Source organism: Manis pentadactyla, chromosome 8 (genome assembly GCF_030020395.1).
Source record: "Manis pentadactyla isolate mManPen7 chromosome 8, mManPen7.hap1, whole genome shotgun sequence".
Taxonomy (NCBI): Eukaryota; Metazoa; Chordata; class Mammalia; order Pholidota; family Manidae; genus Manis; species Manis pentadactyla.
Window position 1 is genome coordinate 4,153,396 of NC_080026.1, and position 16,186 is coordinate 4,169,581.

General features: G+C 40.6%; 1 protein-coding gene across 5 annotated transcripts in view; it reads left to right on the forward strand.

The window, feature by feature from the left end:
* UGGT1 (UDP-glucose glycoprotein glucosyltransferase 1) overlaps positions 1–16,186 on the forward strand; it is a 133,458-nt gene that overhangs the window by 85,519 nt on the left and 31,753 nt on the right. For all 5 annotated transcript variants that reach the window (XR_005024613.2, XR_005024612.2, XR_005024611.2 and 2 more), the window contains 3 exons: positions 4,280–4,382; positions 13,419–13,498; positions 14,553–14,742. Coding sequence is in view for 2 of the 5 variants with exons in the window: in XM_036884354.2 (XP_036740249.2) it covers positions 4,280–4,382; positions 13,419–13,498; positions 14,553–14,742 (373 nt within the window). In the remaining 3 variants the exon portion in view is untranslated. The remainder of the gene's footprint in view (positions 1–4,279; positions 4,383–13,418; positions 13,499–14,552; positions 14,743–16,186) is intronic.

The following is a 16,186-nucleotide window of genomic DNA, read 5'->3' on the forward strand; positions in this document are numbered from 1 at the left end:
ACCTAGAGAATAGTTTAGAGACTTGCAGTGAATACCTAAGTATCCTTAATCTTGATTCCACAGTTGTTAACATTGAGCCACATTTATCTGTCATCTTATGTGTATATGTATGTGTATCATACATGTGATATGTATTTATATGTTTTCAGAAAACATAACACATACCCATCTTTTTTTTATGAACCATTTGAAAGGACATTTCAGACACCGTTACACTTCATGCCTGAATTCTTCAGCATATTCTCCTGAGAACTAGGAGTTTCTCCACAGTACTGTTAGCATATCTCAGAAATTTAACCTTGAAAGAGTAATTCTTTTTGGTACAGTGATATTAATACATAGTCTATATTCAAATTCTCTGGTGTGCCTGTAATGACCTTTTACAACGATTTCATTTTTTGTTTTGGTCCAGATCACACATGGCAGTTAGTTGTTGTGTCTTTCTAGTCTTTAATCCAGAACAGTTCCCTGCCTTTTTTGGGGGGTGGAGGGGGTTCCTAAACAATTGACTTTTTGTGAGAGTCCAGGCCAGTTTTCTCGTGGAATGTCTCACAGTCTGGGTTGTTTCCTCATGCTTGGACTTAATATGTACTTGTCTTTAGAAGGAACATCCTCAGGTGATGTATGTGGCACTTGCCTTACTAGGCAGGTACGCAGCTGGATGGTACCTTGTAATCACCCAGGGAGCCTTTAGATACAGAAGCTTGCATCCTGCTCCTCTCTGGTCCTGATTAATTAGTTTGGGGCAGATTGGACATTGGTTTAATTGACCTGTGCTTTCACATAGCCAGTCCTTGTGAGGATCAAGTTTGAACGGATTATTGATTGCAGACCAGAATGGAGACCCTCTCCTTTCTCCCTGGCTATGTCTGCTCATTTCTTATTTTGCCATTGTGTGGAGACTTCTATAGCCCCTCGTTGACCCAGGTTGGGTTTTGTTCATTACACTACCTTCGCACTCTCTGTATACTTCCAGGCATAGCTCATTACCCAGTTACTCCACAGGTAACATGTTTCCTTCTTGTTTGCTTTGTCCCATCTTGTAGTTGAGTCTGAGTGTTTTGCCAGTGGGTTTCAGCCCTGGACAAGTTCACTATGGGTTCAGTGAGACTGAAAAAATGACAGTGGAACGTTCTAGGGTGAAAGCGTTTATACCCAACTTTATTCCCATGGTGGCAGGTCAGTCACTAGAATCCCGTCCACTCAGAGTGAGGCTGCATGCAGCAATCTCATCTCTGTCTCTGGGCCTTTCTGCCCCCGCAGCCATCTCAGTCTCTGTCCCTGTCCTCGGCATTGCCATCACTCCAGTCTTTGCTGTCTTGCAGCCATGCAGCCCAGAGCACTGGGCGGAGCTCTTTATATAGAGTCAGTAATAATGTATTGCCCACATGGGGCAGGTGAGCAAGCCCACCAGGGCCAGGTGAGAATCCTGGCCATAGGAACCTTCGCTTTCTCCACACCAAGCAAGAACTCTTCCCTCTTTAGAACACTGTTTTCTCATGAGTTTTATATAATTAAAATCCCCAGATTACAAATTTTGTTATATACAAATTGTAACTAGAGAACTTCTTCCTACTGGGGTTGTGTTAGCTATATGAGTGTTTGTTATATTTAAGTCAGATGTTTCTTATTTGTCAAGAACCAAAAAGTTCTAAATTGTCAGTTATGTATATATACCCCTGCCTGAAAGTGCCCATGGGGCAGTGGTAGGGCACTGTCTGGGACCTGCAGGAAATGCAGAGTCTCTGGCCCAGCCCCGTGTTCCTGTCAGCGTCTGCATTGCTTACCAGGCCCCCCGAGTGACCAGTGAAGCACTGTATTCTTTGACATTTCCTGTGTTCACCTCATGAAAATGTGTGTGATCCCCAAACCTTGTTCCCATGCCGCCACTTTTGACCTTATTCTGGACTTTTCTCTGAGTAGCACAGCAAGTGTATTTAAACATGATGTTAAGTTTATACCTTTCTCCATTTCCACACCAGTATTCCTGTTTTCGTGGTTTTTGTCTTGCCTTCTCTTTCTGTTACAGAGATGTGGGGTGGTTAAAGGACCTCACAGGGTCAGTTTCGGGGTATGCCTTCTGTGGGTCACCTAGGACACCAAGTCAGAACATGAACATGTCCCATGGAACTAGGTTGACTCAGATGCTATACTCCAGAGGACTGTTTGGGACTGGTCGTCTTGGTTCCTATGAAACTCTGTATAATGTTGTGCTCTTAGGAGCAGTTCCTCCTGGAATTCACAGTGACATGGAGGTACAGGTAATCTGAGGGCAGTGGTTCTAAGGCCTAGAGTCTGTTAAAATGCATATTGCTGACCCTACCCGCAGACTTCCTGAGTTAGCAAGTCTGGGTGGGGGACTGACACTTTCTAACAGATTCCCAGGTGAAGCAGGTGCTGCTGGTCTTAGGGTAAAAAAATTGTTTTGGAATAATTACCAGCAGCTGGAATTGCTAATATTCTCAAAAATTAAAGATGTCTGCTTCAGTGCAGGCGCGAATCTCTTCTGATGGTCATTTCCTTAGCAGTTAAGATTTGAAACAATCTTCACCATCATTTAAACTATAGTTATACAATTTTATTAGTAATGTTCTATTTGTACTTTTATTTTCACCCCACTGGGTAATGTTTTTGCATAAAACATTAGTGGTTAGCATCAAAACTATACTAAAATCTTTTTCAGAGCAAAGATAAGCGTTGGTTTAAGTGATGTTTTTTGGAAAATTGGATGTATTTTTAAATCCTTTCAAGTTTATTCCTCTTTAAAAATCTATCAGAGGCTCCTGCTCCTCTTAGGTGACCTAAGTCAGTGTGACCTCGGAAAGGTGGCCATGTAGCTGGAAACTACATATGGGGAGAAATGTGTGTTCTCCCCAGAAATCCTGGAGGCATTGACTGAATCCTAACCAGCTGTTGTTTCTCACTGAAAACAGACAAAATATGTATAACTTAATGCCAGCAAGGACTTGGGGAACTTGTCCCTCTAAATTGGTTTAGTTCGTGTCCCTCTAAATTGGTTTAGTTCTTCTGGAAATGTGATTGACAATACATATTAGCCACAAAAACATTTGTGTCCTGTGACAGTTATCTCATGTCTAGGACTTCGTCAACTCAAAGCAGTTTCCAAATATGAAAAAAGCCACGTGAGCCAAGTTATCTGCAGGTTGAAAGCCACCTACATGTCCAGCAATAAACAAGAGCTTGAGTAAACTGTGCCGGATCCCTTGGTAAACAGAAGATTATTTCTTATTCGTGATATTTGATCTTTAACAACATGGAAAAATCTTTATGATAAAGTGTTGGGGCAAGGAAAGAATTATTATAAAATCACTAATATTCCTTAGGTGTGGCTCATTTTTATACAGACTTTTAGGAAGAAGTATTTAGAAATATTCTACAAAGTGGTTGGATTGAGGAGGGGAGGTTTTATGATTATTTCCTTTTTCTCTTTTTTTGCAAGTTTTCTATAATTTTCATATGTTCCTTTATTATTTTTTAAAAAATACATTTGTTTCTTGTTTCCTCATACCCTTGTTGCTGAGAAATAAAAATTGGTGTAATATTCTATAACTGCTACAAACATCCTTTTGCAGTTTTTTGTTAAGTAACATTTCAAGCTGGTTTTCCTCTCTCAACACAAATCTTTTGGTACATTTGGAGTGAACCCAAGTCACTAGAAGGTTTTACACACTTTGAAGTACATGTAATGACGTATTTGATCACCATGTAGCCTTTTTATTCTAGATCTTAAGTTTTTTTTGAAATATGTGGATAAAATGAAGTTTCCTATGGCCAGGATTCTCTCACCTGGCCCTGGTTGGCTAGCTCACTACACGTGTGTGGGCAATACGTTGTTATTGACTCTATAAAAGAGCTCTGTCCAGTGCTCTGCGACACTGGCATGGCTGCATGACCTCAAAGCTGCAGGAGAGCAGAGGCTGGAGTGGTGGCAGTGCCGAGGACAGAGACTGAGACGGCTGCAGGGGCAGAGAGGCCCAGAGGCAGAGACCGGCCTGCTGCACGCAGACTCGCTCTGGGTGGACGGGATTCTAGTGATTGACCTGCCACTGTGGGAAAAAAGTTGATATAAACCCTTTCACTCCTACAACTTTCCATTGTCATTTCTCTGTCTCACTGACTCCATAGTGAACTTGCCCAGGGCTGAAACCCACTGCCAAGACAAAATACCAACAGGGCTGGTAGTTACATTGGACTAAAAAAAAAAAAAGTTAATTTTTCTGCTTTCCAGTTTAATGTTTTATCCTTTTGTTCTCTTTAGTGCCATTAAACTGAGGCCGAAGGAAGGGGAGACGTACTTTGATGTCGTGGCTGTCATTGACCCTGTCACCAGAGAAGCACAGAGACTTGCTCCACTGCTCTCGGTATGGACGGTGCAGGGGCAGCTCCCAGCATCTCTGTCTGGGGTGGCCACATGCCCTTGGGTTCTCTGAGAGCGTCATTGTTCCCTTACTTATCTTCAAAGGGCATTGGAAAATGCTAGAGGGCCTCTTGACCAAGTGAATGACTTCATAAACACTGGTGATGGTTCTGAAAACAACCTCATAACTTTAGGAAGTCGGTACAGTTCGGTTGGTTTCCTCATGTGATTAAGAAAAATTATCATCCTTTTTTCGAGTAAAATGTCTTTGAATTAAGTGGATTTATTCCATATTTTAATTTAGAATGACGAAGCAGTAAAAAAGTAAAACTTCTGCATTAGCATTCTCCTGTTTTACAGCAAGCATGAGTTGTTGTTTTTTTTTTTAGATAATTATTTTTTATTGAAGGGTAGTTGACGCACAGTATTACATTACATTAGTTTCAAGTGTACAACACAGTGATAAAACATTTATATACATAATTCTAGGTTCCAGCTATCACCCTACCAAGCTGTTACAATATCTTGACTATATTCCTTATGCTATACATTACATCCCGGTTACTTATTTATTTTACCATTGGAAGTCTGTCCTTTTTTTTTTTTTTTGTGAGGGCATCTCTCATATTTATTAATCAAATGGTTGTTAACGACAATAAAATTCTGTATAAGGGAGTCAATGCTCAATGCACAATCATTAATCCACCCCAAGCCTAATTTTCGACAGTCTCCAATCTTCTGAGGCATAACAAACAAGTTCTTACATGGAGAACAAATTCTTACATAATGAATAAGTTACATAGTGAACAGTACAAAGGCAGTCATCACAGAAACTTTCGGTTTTGCTCATGCATTATGAACTATAAACAGTCAGTTCAAATATGAATACTCATTTGGTTTTTATACTTGATTTATATGTGGATACCACATTTCTCTCTTTATTATTATTATTTTTAATAAAATGCTGAAGTGGTAGGTAGATACAACTTAAAGGTAGAAAACATAGTTTAGTGTTGTAAGAGAGCAAATGTAGATGATCAGGTGTGTGCCTGTAGACTATGTGTTAATCCAAGCTAGACCAGGGCAATAAAACATCCACATATGCAGAAGATTTCTCTCAGAACAGGGAGGGTGAGGTTCTAAGCCTCACCTCTGTTGATCCCCAATTTCTCACCTGATGACCCCCCTGCGACTGTGCCTGTCTTAGGTTGTTCCTCCCTTGAGGAATCTTACCCGTCTCTGGCTAACCAGTCATCTTCCGGGGCCATACAGGGAAATGTTAAGTTGGTAAGTGAGAGAGAAGCCTTATTGTTTGAAATGGTTAGCTTTTTATTTCTTTGCATATTTATGCCCTGTGGCTTCTATGCCCAGCATTTGTCTTGAGGTATCTTTACCACTTGGAGGAGTTATGATACTCGGTAAATTTGATATGAGGCACGAATTCTATTTAAGAATTCGTTGTAATTAGGAAGGAAGAAGAAAAGCTATAGAAGTAGCAGGCGGGAGAAAACATGGGAAGATTGATTATTTCTTTGACATATCTTCTTGTAGAGTAACTTCAGCATGTATAGGTTTTAAGCTACTAATTAAATTGCGCACACACATTAACATAATAGGAGTATAGTTACATAACCAAAGCATACCTGTAATTACCAGCCATCTCCAGTGAAACCAAGAAACCAGTTAGGCACCTTAGGCATTTGTGAAAACTTATCTATGATATGGTGGATATTGTCCAACTGAACTTGAACAGTCTGAGAGAAATCAGACAAATTAAAACAACCCATTCCTGGGGAATGTTCACATCCCTTATGTTCTTTTAACAGTAAATAGTCTGTAGTTGTAAGATTTTGGAGTGCTACAATTTGCACTTCTCCTAATTCTCGGTTGAGTTCCAACAGCATAGATCCAGTCAAATTTGTTGTTTTACTGTATGCACAGGCCAGCTTAGATATCTCCTTCATTCCCATGGCAAGTCCAGGAGCTGGTGGGATGAGTGCATCTACAGCTGTAGCAGTGCGTGGATCTTTGTTGGGGTTTTTTGATGATCATCTTCTGGCATGAGTCTTCCCGAGAGTGCTGATGTTGGAAGTTCTCTTTCATATCATATCTTAGTTCATTTTCGGGGTAGCCCAATTAGGCTTTGATCTTCTGTATAAACGCAAACAGACCCTTTGCCTACACTTTTATATGCCCTTTATAACCTTGTGTAGAACTCATTGGAGGTTACCACACAGGAACTGCCCTTTTTTGTTTTGTTTTGTTTTGTTTTGTTTTTGGTATCACTCATCTACACTTACATGACAAATACTATGTTTACTAGGCTATCCCCTATACCAGGTCTCCCCTATAAACCCCTTTACAGTCACTGTCCATCAGCATAGCAAAATGTTATAGAATCACTACTTGCCTTCTCTGTGTTGTACAGCCCTCCCTTTTCTCCTACCCCCCCATGCATGTTAATCTTAATACCCCCCTACTTCTCCCCCCCCTTATCCCTCCCTACCCACCCATCCTCCCCAGTCCCTTTCCCTTTGGTACCTGTTAGTCCATTCTTGAGTTCTGTGATTCTGCTGCTGTTTTGTTCCTTCAGTTTTTCCTTTGTTCTTATATTCCACAGATAAGTGAAATCATTTGGTATTTCTCTTTCTCCGCTTGGCTTGTTTCACTGAGCATAATACCCTCCAGCTCCATCCATGTTGCTGCAAATGGTTGGATTTGCCCTTTTCTTATGGCTGAGTAGTATTCCATTGTGTATATGTACCACATCTTCTTTATCCATTCATCTATTGATGGACATTTAGGTTGCTTCCAATTTTTGGCTATTGTAAATAGTGCTGCGATAAACATAGGGGTGCACTGATCTTTCTCATACTTGATTGCTGCATTCTTAGGGTAAATTCCTAGGAGTGCAATTCCTGGGTCAAATGGTAAGTCTGTTTTGAGCATTTTGATGTACCTCCATACTGCTTTCCACAATGGTTGAACTAATTTACATTCCCACCAGCAGTGTAGGAGGGTTCCCCTTTCTCCACAGCCTCGCCAACATTTGTTGTTGTTTGTCTTTTGGATGGCAGCCATCCTTACTGGTGTGAGGTGATACCTCATTGTAGTTTTAATTTGCATTTCTCTGATAATTAGCGATGTGGAGCATCTTTTCATGTGTCTGTTGGCCATCTGTATTTCTTTTTTGGAGAACTGTCTGTTCAGTTCCTCTGCCCATTTTTTAATTGAGTTATTTGTTTTTTGTTTGTTGAGGCGTGTGAGCTCTTTATATATTCTGGACGTCAAGCCTTTATCGGATGTGTCATTTTCAAATATATTCTCCCATGCTGTAGGGATCCTTTTTGTTCTATTGATGGTGTCTTTTGCTGTACAGAAGCTTTTCAGCTTAATATAGTCCCACTTACTCATTTTTGCTGTTGTTTTCCTTGCCCGGGGAGATATGTTCAAGAAGAGGTCACTCATGTTTATGTCTAAGAGGTTTTTGCCTATGTTTTCTTCCAAGAGTTTAATGGTTTCATGACTTACATTCAGGTCTTTGATCCATTTTGAATTTACTTTTGTATATGGGGTTAGACAATGGTCCAGTTTCATTCTCCTACATGTAGCTGTCCAGTTTTGCCAGCACCATCTGTTGAAGAGACTGTCATTTTGCCATTGTATGTCCATGGCTCCTTTATCAAATATTAATTGACCATATATGTCTGGGTTAATGTCTGGATTGTCTAGTCTGTTCATTGGTCTGTGGCTCTGCTCTTGTGCCAGTACCAAATTGTCTTGATTACTATGGCTTTATAGTAGAGCTTGAAGTTGGGGAGTGAGATCCCCCCTACTTTATTATTCTTTCTCAGGATCGCTTTGGCTATTTGGGATCTTTGGTGTTTCCATATGAATCTTTGAATTATTTGTTCCAGTTCATTGAAGAATGTTGCTGGTAGTTTCATAGGGATTGCATCAAATCTGTATATTGCTTTGGGCAGGATGTCCATTTTGACGATATTAATTCTTCCTAGCCACGAGCATGGGATGAGTTTCCATCTGTTAGTGTCCCCTTTAATTTCTCTTAAGAGTGACTTGTAGTTTCAGAGTATAAGTCTTTCACTTCCTTGGTTAGGTTTATTCCTAGGTATTTTATTTTTTTTGATGCAATTGTGAATGGGGTTGTTTTCCTGATTTCTCTTTCTGCTGGTCCATTGTTAGTGTATAGGAAAGCCACAGATTTCTGTGTGTTGGTTTTGTATCCTGCAACTTTGCTGTATTCTGATATCAGTTCTAGTAGTTTTGGAGTGGAGTCTTTAGGGTTTTTTATGTACAGTATCATGTCATGTGCAAATAGTGACAGTTTAACTTCTTCTTTACCAATCTGGTTTCCTTGTATTTCTTTGTTTTGTCTGATTGCCGTGGCTAGGACCTCCAGTACTATGTTAAATAACAGTGGAGAGAGTGGGCATCCCTGTCTAGTTCCCGATCTCAGAGGAAATGCTTTCAGCTTCTTGCTGTTCAATATAATGTTGGCTGTGGGTTTTTCATAGATGGCCTTTATTATGTTGAGGTACTTGCCCTCTATTCCCATTTTGCTGAGAGTTTTTAACATGAATGGATGTTGAACTTTGTCAAATGCTTTTTCAGCATCTATGGAGATGATCATGTGGTTTTTGTCTTTCCTTTTGTTGATGTGGTGGATGATGTTGATGGACTTTCGAATGTTGTACCATCCTTGCATCCCTGGGATGAATCCCACTTGGTCATGGTGTACAATCCTTTTGATGTATTTTTGAATTCGGTTTGCTAATATTTTGTTGAGTATTTTTGCATCTACGTTCATCAGGGATATTGGTCTGTAGTTTTCTTTTTTGGTGGGGTCTTTGCCTGGTTTTGGTATTAGGGTGATGTTAGCTTCATAGAATGAGTTTGGGAGTATCCCCTCCTCCTCTATTTTTTGGAAAACTTTAAGGAGAATGGGTATTATGTCTTCCCTGTATGTCTGATAAAATTCCGAGGTAAATCCATCTGGCCCAGGGGTTTTGTTCTTTGGTAGTTTTTTGATTAGCGCTTCAATTTCATTGCTGGTAATTGGTCTGTTTAGATTTTCTGTTTCTTCCTGGGTCAATCTTGGAAGGTTATATTTTTCTAGGAAGTTGTCCATTTCTCCTAGGTTTCCCAGCTTGTTAGCATATAGGTTTTCATAGTATTCTCCAATAATTCTTTGCATTTCTGTGGGGTCCATCGTGATTTTTCCTTTCTCGTTTCTGATACTGTTGATTTGTGTTGACTCTCTTTTCTTCTTAATAAGTCTGGCTAGAGGCTTATCTATTTTGTTTATTTTCTCGAAGAACCAGCTCTTGGTTTCATTGATTTTTGCTACTGTTTTATTCTTCTCAATTTTATTTATTTCTTCTCTGATCTTTATTATGTCCCTCCTTCTGCTGACCTTAGGCCTCATCTGTTCTTCTTTTTCCAATTTCGATAATTGTGACATTAGACCATTCATTTGGGATTGCTCTTCCTTTTTTAAATATGCTTGGATTGCTGTGTACTTTCCTCTTAAGACTGCTTTTGCTGTGTCCCACAGAAGTTGGGGCTTAGTGTTGTTGTTGTCATTTGTTTCCATATATTGCTGGATCTCCATTTTGATTTGGTCATTGATCCATTGATTATTTAGGAGCGTGTTGTTAAGCCTCCATGTGTTTGTGAGCCTCTTTGCTTTCTTTGTACAGTTTATTTCTAGTTTTATGCCTTTGTGGTCTGAAAAGTTGGTTGGTAGGATGTCAATCTTTTGGAATTTTCTGAGGCTCTTTTTGTGGCCTAGTATGTGTTCTATTCTGGAGAATGTTCCATGTGCACTTGAGAAGAATGTATATCCCGCTGCTTTTGGATGTAGAGTTCTATAGATGTCTATTAGGTCCATCTGCTCTACTGTGTTGTTCAGTGCTTCCGTGTCCTTACTTATTTTCTGCCCAGTGGATCTATCCTTTGGGGTGAGTGGTGTGTTGAAGTCTCCTAGAATGAATGCATTGCAGTCTATATCCCCCTTTAGTTCTGTTAGTATTTGTTTCACATATGCTGGTGCTCCTGTGTTGGGTGCATATATATTTAGAATGGTTATATCCTCTTGTTTGACTGAGCCCTTTATCATTATGTAGTGTCCTTCTTTATCTCTTGTTACTTCCTTTGTTTTGAAATCTATTTTGTCTGATATTAGTACTGCAACCCCTGCTTTCTTCTCACTGTTGTTTGCTTGAAATATGTTTTTCCATCCCTTGACTTTTAGTCTGTACATGTCTTTGGGTTTGAGGTGAGTTTCTTGTAAGCAGCATATAGATGGGTCTTGCTTTTTTATCCATTCTATTACTCTGTGTCTTTTGATTGGTGCATTCAACCCATTAACATTTAGGGTGACTATTGAAAGATATGTACTTATTGCCATTGCAGGCTTTAAATTCGTGGTTACCAAAGGTTCAAGGTTAGCCTCTTTAGTATCTTACTGCCTAACTTAGCTCGCTTATTGAGCTGTTATATACACTGTCTGGAGATTCTTTTCTTCTCTCCCTTCTTGTTCCTCCTCCTCGATTCTTCATATGTTGGTTGTTTTGTGCTGTGCTCTTTCTAGGAGTGCTCCCATCTAGAGCAGTCCCTGTAAGATGTTCTGTAGAGGTGGTTTTTGGAAAGCGAATTCCCTCAGCTTTTTGTCTGGGAATTGTTTAATCCCACCGCCATATTTGAATGATAGTCGTGCTGGATACAGTATCCTTGCTTCAAGGCCCTTCTGTTTCATTGTATTATATATATCATGCCATTCTCTTCTGGCCTGTAGGGTTTCTGTTGAGAAATCTGATGTTAGACTGATGGGTTTCCCTTTATAGGTGACCTTTTTCTCTGTAGCTGCCTTTAAAACTCTTTCCTTGTCCTTGATCTTTGCCATTTTAATTATTATGTGTCTTGGTGGTGTCCTTCTTGGATCCTTTCTGTTGGGGGTTCTGTGTATTTCCGTGGTCTGTTCGATTATTTCCTCCCCCAGTTTGGGGAAGTTTTCAGCAATTATTTCTTCTAAGATACTTTCCATCTCTTTTCCTCTCTCTTCTTCTTCTGGTACCCCTATAATACGGATATTGTTCCTTTTGGATTGGTCACACAGTTCTCTTAATATTGTTTCATTCCTGGAGATCCTTTTGTCTCTCTCTATGTCAGCTTCTATGCGTTCCTGTTCTCTGATTTCAATTCCATCAATGGCCTCTTGCATCCTATCCATTCTGCTTATAAACCCTTCCAGAGTTTGTTTCATTTCTGCGATCTCCTTTCTGGCATCTGTGATCTCCCTCCGGACTTCATCCCACTTCTCTTGCGTATTTCTCTGCATCTCTGTCAGCATGTTTATGATTCTTATTTTGAATTCTTTGTCAGGAAGACTGGTTAGGTCTGTCTCCTTCTCTGGTGTTGTCTCTGTGATCTTTGTCTGCCTGTAGCTTTGCCTTTTCATGGTGATAGGAATAGTCTGCAGAACTGGGACGAGTGACGGCTGGAAGGACTTCCTTTCTTGTTGGTTTGTGGCCCTCCTCTCCTGGGAGAACAGCGGCCTCTAGTGGCTTGTGCTGCGCAGCTGCGCGCAGACAGGGCTTCTGCTTCCTGCCCGGCTGCTATGGAGTTAATCTCCGCTGTTGCTGTGGGCGTGGCCTGGCTCGGGCAGCTACTCCAAAATGGTGGAGTCGCGGTGCAGCAGGAGCTGCTGGGAGGCTATTTATCTCCGTAAGGGGCCTCCCTGCTCCCTGCAGCCCAGGGGTTAGGGTGCCCAGAGATCCCCGGATTCCCTACCTCTGGATTAAGTGTCCCGCCCTGCCCCTTTAAGACTTCCAAAAAGCACCCGCCAAAACAAAACGACCACCAAAAAAAAAAATAAAAAAAAAGTTTTTTTAATTAAAAAAAAAAGGTGGTCGCTCGTTTTTCTTTATTCTCCAGTGCCAGCCTCAGGCCTCTGCTCACCGGTCTTGCTGCCCTGTTTCCCTAGTATTGGGGTCCCTATCCCTTTAAGACTTCCAAAAAGCGCTCGCCATACAAAACAGCAAAAAAGCAAAAAATATAAAATGGTCACGCGCTTTTCTTATGTCCTCCGGCGCCCGGCCTCCAGTGCCTGCTCACTGTTCTTGCTGCCCTGTTTCCCTAGCATCCAGGGCCCTCTGCGCACGTACTGTGCCTGTGCTCTGGCCCGGATGGCGGGGGCTGGGTGCTCGGCAGTCCTGGGCTCCGTCTCCCTCCCGCTCTGCCTGCTCTTCTCCCGCCGGGAGCTGGGGGGAGGGGCGCTCGGCTCCCGCGGGGCCGGGGCTTGTATCTTACCCCCTTCGCGAGGCGCTGGGTTCTCTCAGGTGTGGATGTGGTCTGGATATTGTCCCGTGTCCTCTGGTCTTTATTCTAGGAAGGGTTGTCTTTGTTATATTTTCATAGATATATGTGGTTTTGGGAGGAGATTTCTGCTGCTCTATTCATGCCGCCATCTTCCACCCCACATGTGTTGTTTTTACATCCTGTTTTCCAGGCATGAGGTGTTAAGAGTTTAAAGCAAGTTCAAAAGAGCTCTGCCAAACAGTTTTCTCAATTTTTTTTTATGTTCAAGTTTAAAGTATAATCAACTAGCCTTTTTTGTGGGTATTTTGCATGTTTTTTTCCTTACTATGGAATGTAAGCCACACTGATGAAGGTTTAAAATTCTCCTTGTGTAGTCAGCTATCTGTTATCTATCGGGTGATTCACCACACGTGTGGGGAGCAGTGATTCGCAGTAGGCTGCGTCCAGTGCTGTTGGCCAAGGGAGATACTATGTATGTGTGATTTAGGTAGTGCATCCATTGTGATTCCAGAAATTTCTGCAATGTAGACATTGTGAAGGTTTTATCTTGATATCTTTTCTTGACATACTGAGGTATGTTCTCTCCCTGACCTCAGTGTCAGGTGATAGATTTCTGAAGAGAAACTAAATACTTTGTCTCAAGTATCAGTCAGTTTCCCTATAAGAAAAAGTTTTCCTCACTGGCTTTGTTCTTTTTCAGGTTCTAACTCAGCTGATCAACATGAATCTGAGAGTATTTATGAACTGCCAATCTAAACTTTCTGACATGCCTTTGAAAAGGTAAAACAAGCTGGTTAAGAAATCAACAATTGTAAAAGTTGTACTGAATCTGAAAGCTGATAGTGAATGTTACGGATCAGATGGGTTTATGTGTGGATGTTATGTTTGACAAGATCATTTACTGTATGTTCAGTTTTGTTAGATTTCTGCTCCAGTCAGAAGTTCTAAGAACTTAGTGTGGGTGTGGACCCTTTAGGTGGCATTAACGCAGGCTCCTGGCACCTGTGCTTTTTCTTGTCAGAAAAAAAAAAATATATGTATTTCCCTAATTTTAGAACATTAGGATGAATGTAGCTATTAAATTTACCTGGTTAGTTAAAAATGTGCTATGGCACAGAAAGAAACTTGTCTGTACTTTAGATGCTCTTCTTTAAGATGAAATTTTAAGTTGGAATATGTGCATCAGAGGAAGCTTGCTGAGGCTTATTTTCATCTATCTTGAAAAGGAAGGCAGGCTTAGTTGTATACTGTCTGAGCTTGGAAAAAGTTATGTTGAAAGCAGTAAATAGTAATAGTGTAGCATATTTGGGGGCTCTGGGAAATTCCTAACTTGTAAATGTGCTGTGTTCCCTCAGTTGTATTCTAAGTGAACTGAAATAGTGTTTGAAAGTGAGAAAAGTGTTCCCGGCTTCTCCCACTGTCCTTGTGTAGGAGAACATTTAAACTCTTACATGCAGTGTCTCAGGGCTTGCTGAGAACGCCATCAACATTTAGGACTTTGTTTTTGAGAGAAACATGCCTTTTCCTCACTGAAGGGGGCCAAAGCTCGGGACGCTTGCCGCCCCTGCCCCGCCCCCCGCCCCGCTCCCGAGCAGCACAGGGAGGGGTGGCCTCCCCTCTGTGCTCTCCTTCTTGGTCTTCTCTTGCCTCTGCCGCAACCCAGGAGGTATAATCAGGGCAAGAGGTGGCTTAGGAAGCCTTCCCAGCCTGGCAGGTGCCCGACCAAATCCAGTGTGCTTTAGATTCAGCCCACTGCGTACCTGTGTGGATGCCTGTAAACTCAAGCACTGTGGTTGTATTTTTAAAAAACTCACATTTTTCTTTTCACTTTCAGCTTTTACCGTTATGTCTTAGAACCAGAGATTTCTTTCACCTCAGACAACAACTTTGCTAAGGGTCCAATAGCAAAGTTTTTGGATATGCCACAGTCTCCTCTGTTCACTCTGAATTTAAACACCCCCGAGGGCTGGATGGTGGAGTCTGTCAGAACACCGTATGATCTTGATAATATTTATTTAGAAGAGGTAAGAACATCATTGATTTCAAGTATGATATCATGTATAAACCTGTTCAAGATGTGATGGTGGTGTCTCTGACTGGATCACAATTGAGGCAGGCCTCTGAGATGTCAATGTTCAGACACAGTTGTGTTTAAAAAAAAATAACAGCCTCATTGAGATCTATGTCACATGCCATAAATTCACCCTTCTGAAGTATACGATCCAGTAATTTTCATGTATTCACAGAATGTTGCAAGCATCATTACTATCTAGTTTTAGAATGTTTTCCTCACCCCTAAAGAAACTCCATACCCATAGCAGTTACTCCCTAGCCCCCAGCTCCTGGCAACCACTTACCTACTTTCTGTCTCTGTGGACTTGTCTGTTCTGATATTTTATCTAAATTGAATCATATATTTTTGTGACTGGCTTCTTAAATTATTTCCAAGATTCATCATGTAGCATGTGTTAGTACTTAGTTCCTTTTTATTGACAGATAATATTCCATTATATAGGTACACCACGTTTTATTTATCCATTAAACATTTGGGTTGTTTCTACTTTTTGACTACCATGAATAATGCTTCTATGAGCATTGATGTACAAATTCTTGTAGATGCACTTTTATTTCCATTAGGAGTGGAATTGCTGGGTCATGTGATAATAGGAGTGGAATTACTGGGTCATATGGTAATCCTGTGTTTAACCTTTTGAGGGACTGCCAAGGTGTTTTCCAAAGTCGCTGCACCATTTTCCATTCTGCCCTAATGACAAATCATGGGCATTTTTTCATGTGTTTATTGGCCATTTGTATATTGTCTTGGGAGAAATGTCTATTCAAACCCTTTGCCTATTTTTAAAAATTTGCATGTCTTTTTATTGCTGAATTGTGAGAGTTATTTCTATATTCTGGATACAAGTCCCTTATCAAATATATAATTGGCAAATAATTTCTTCCAGTCTGTGGGATATCTTCTCTCTTACTGGACAATGTCCTTTGAAATACAAACGTTGTTAAACTTGATGAAGTCTGCATTTTTTCTTTTGTTGCTTGTACTTTTGGTGTTGTACCTAAGAAACCATTGTTTAATTCCAGGTCACAGTGTGTTCTTCTAAGACATTCAAACTTTTAAATTCTTACATTTAGGTCTTTGATTCCTTTTGAGTTAGTTTTTGGTATATGGTGTGATGTAGGGTTCCAGTTTTATTCTTTGTGGGTGGATATCCAGTTGTGCCAGCACCATTTGTTGAAAAGATTGTTCTTTTCCCCATTGAATGTCTTGGTACTTATGTTGAAGATCAGTTAACCCTAACTGTGAAGGTTTAATTCTAAGTTCTCAGCTCTAGTCCATTGATCCACGTGTCTGTCTTTAGGCCAATACCATGCTGTCTTATTTACTGTATCTTTATAGTGAGTTTTGAAATTGCTAAGTGTGAGTCTTCCAATTTTGTTCTTCTTTTTCAAGAT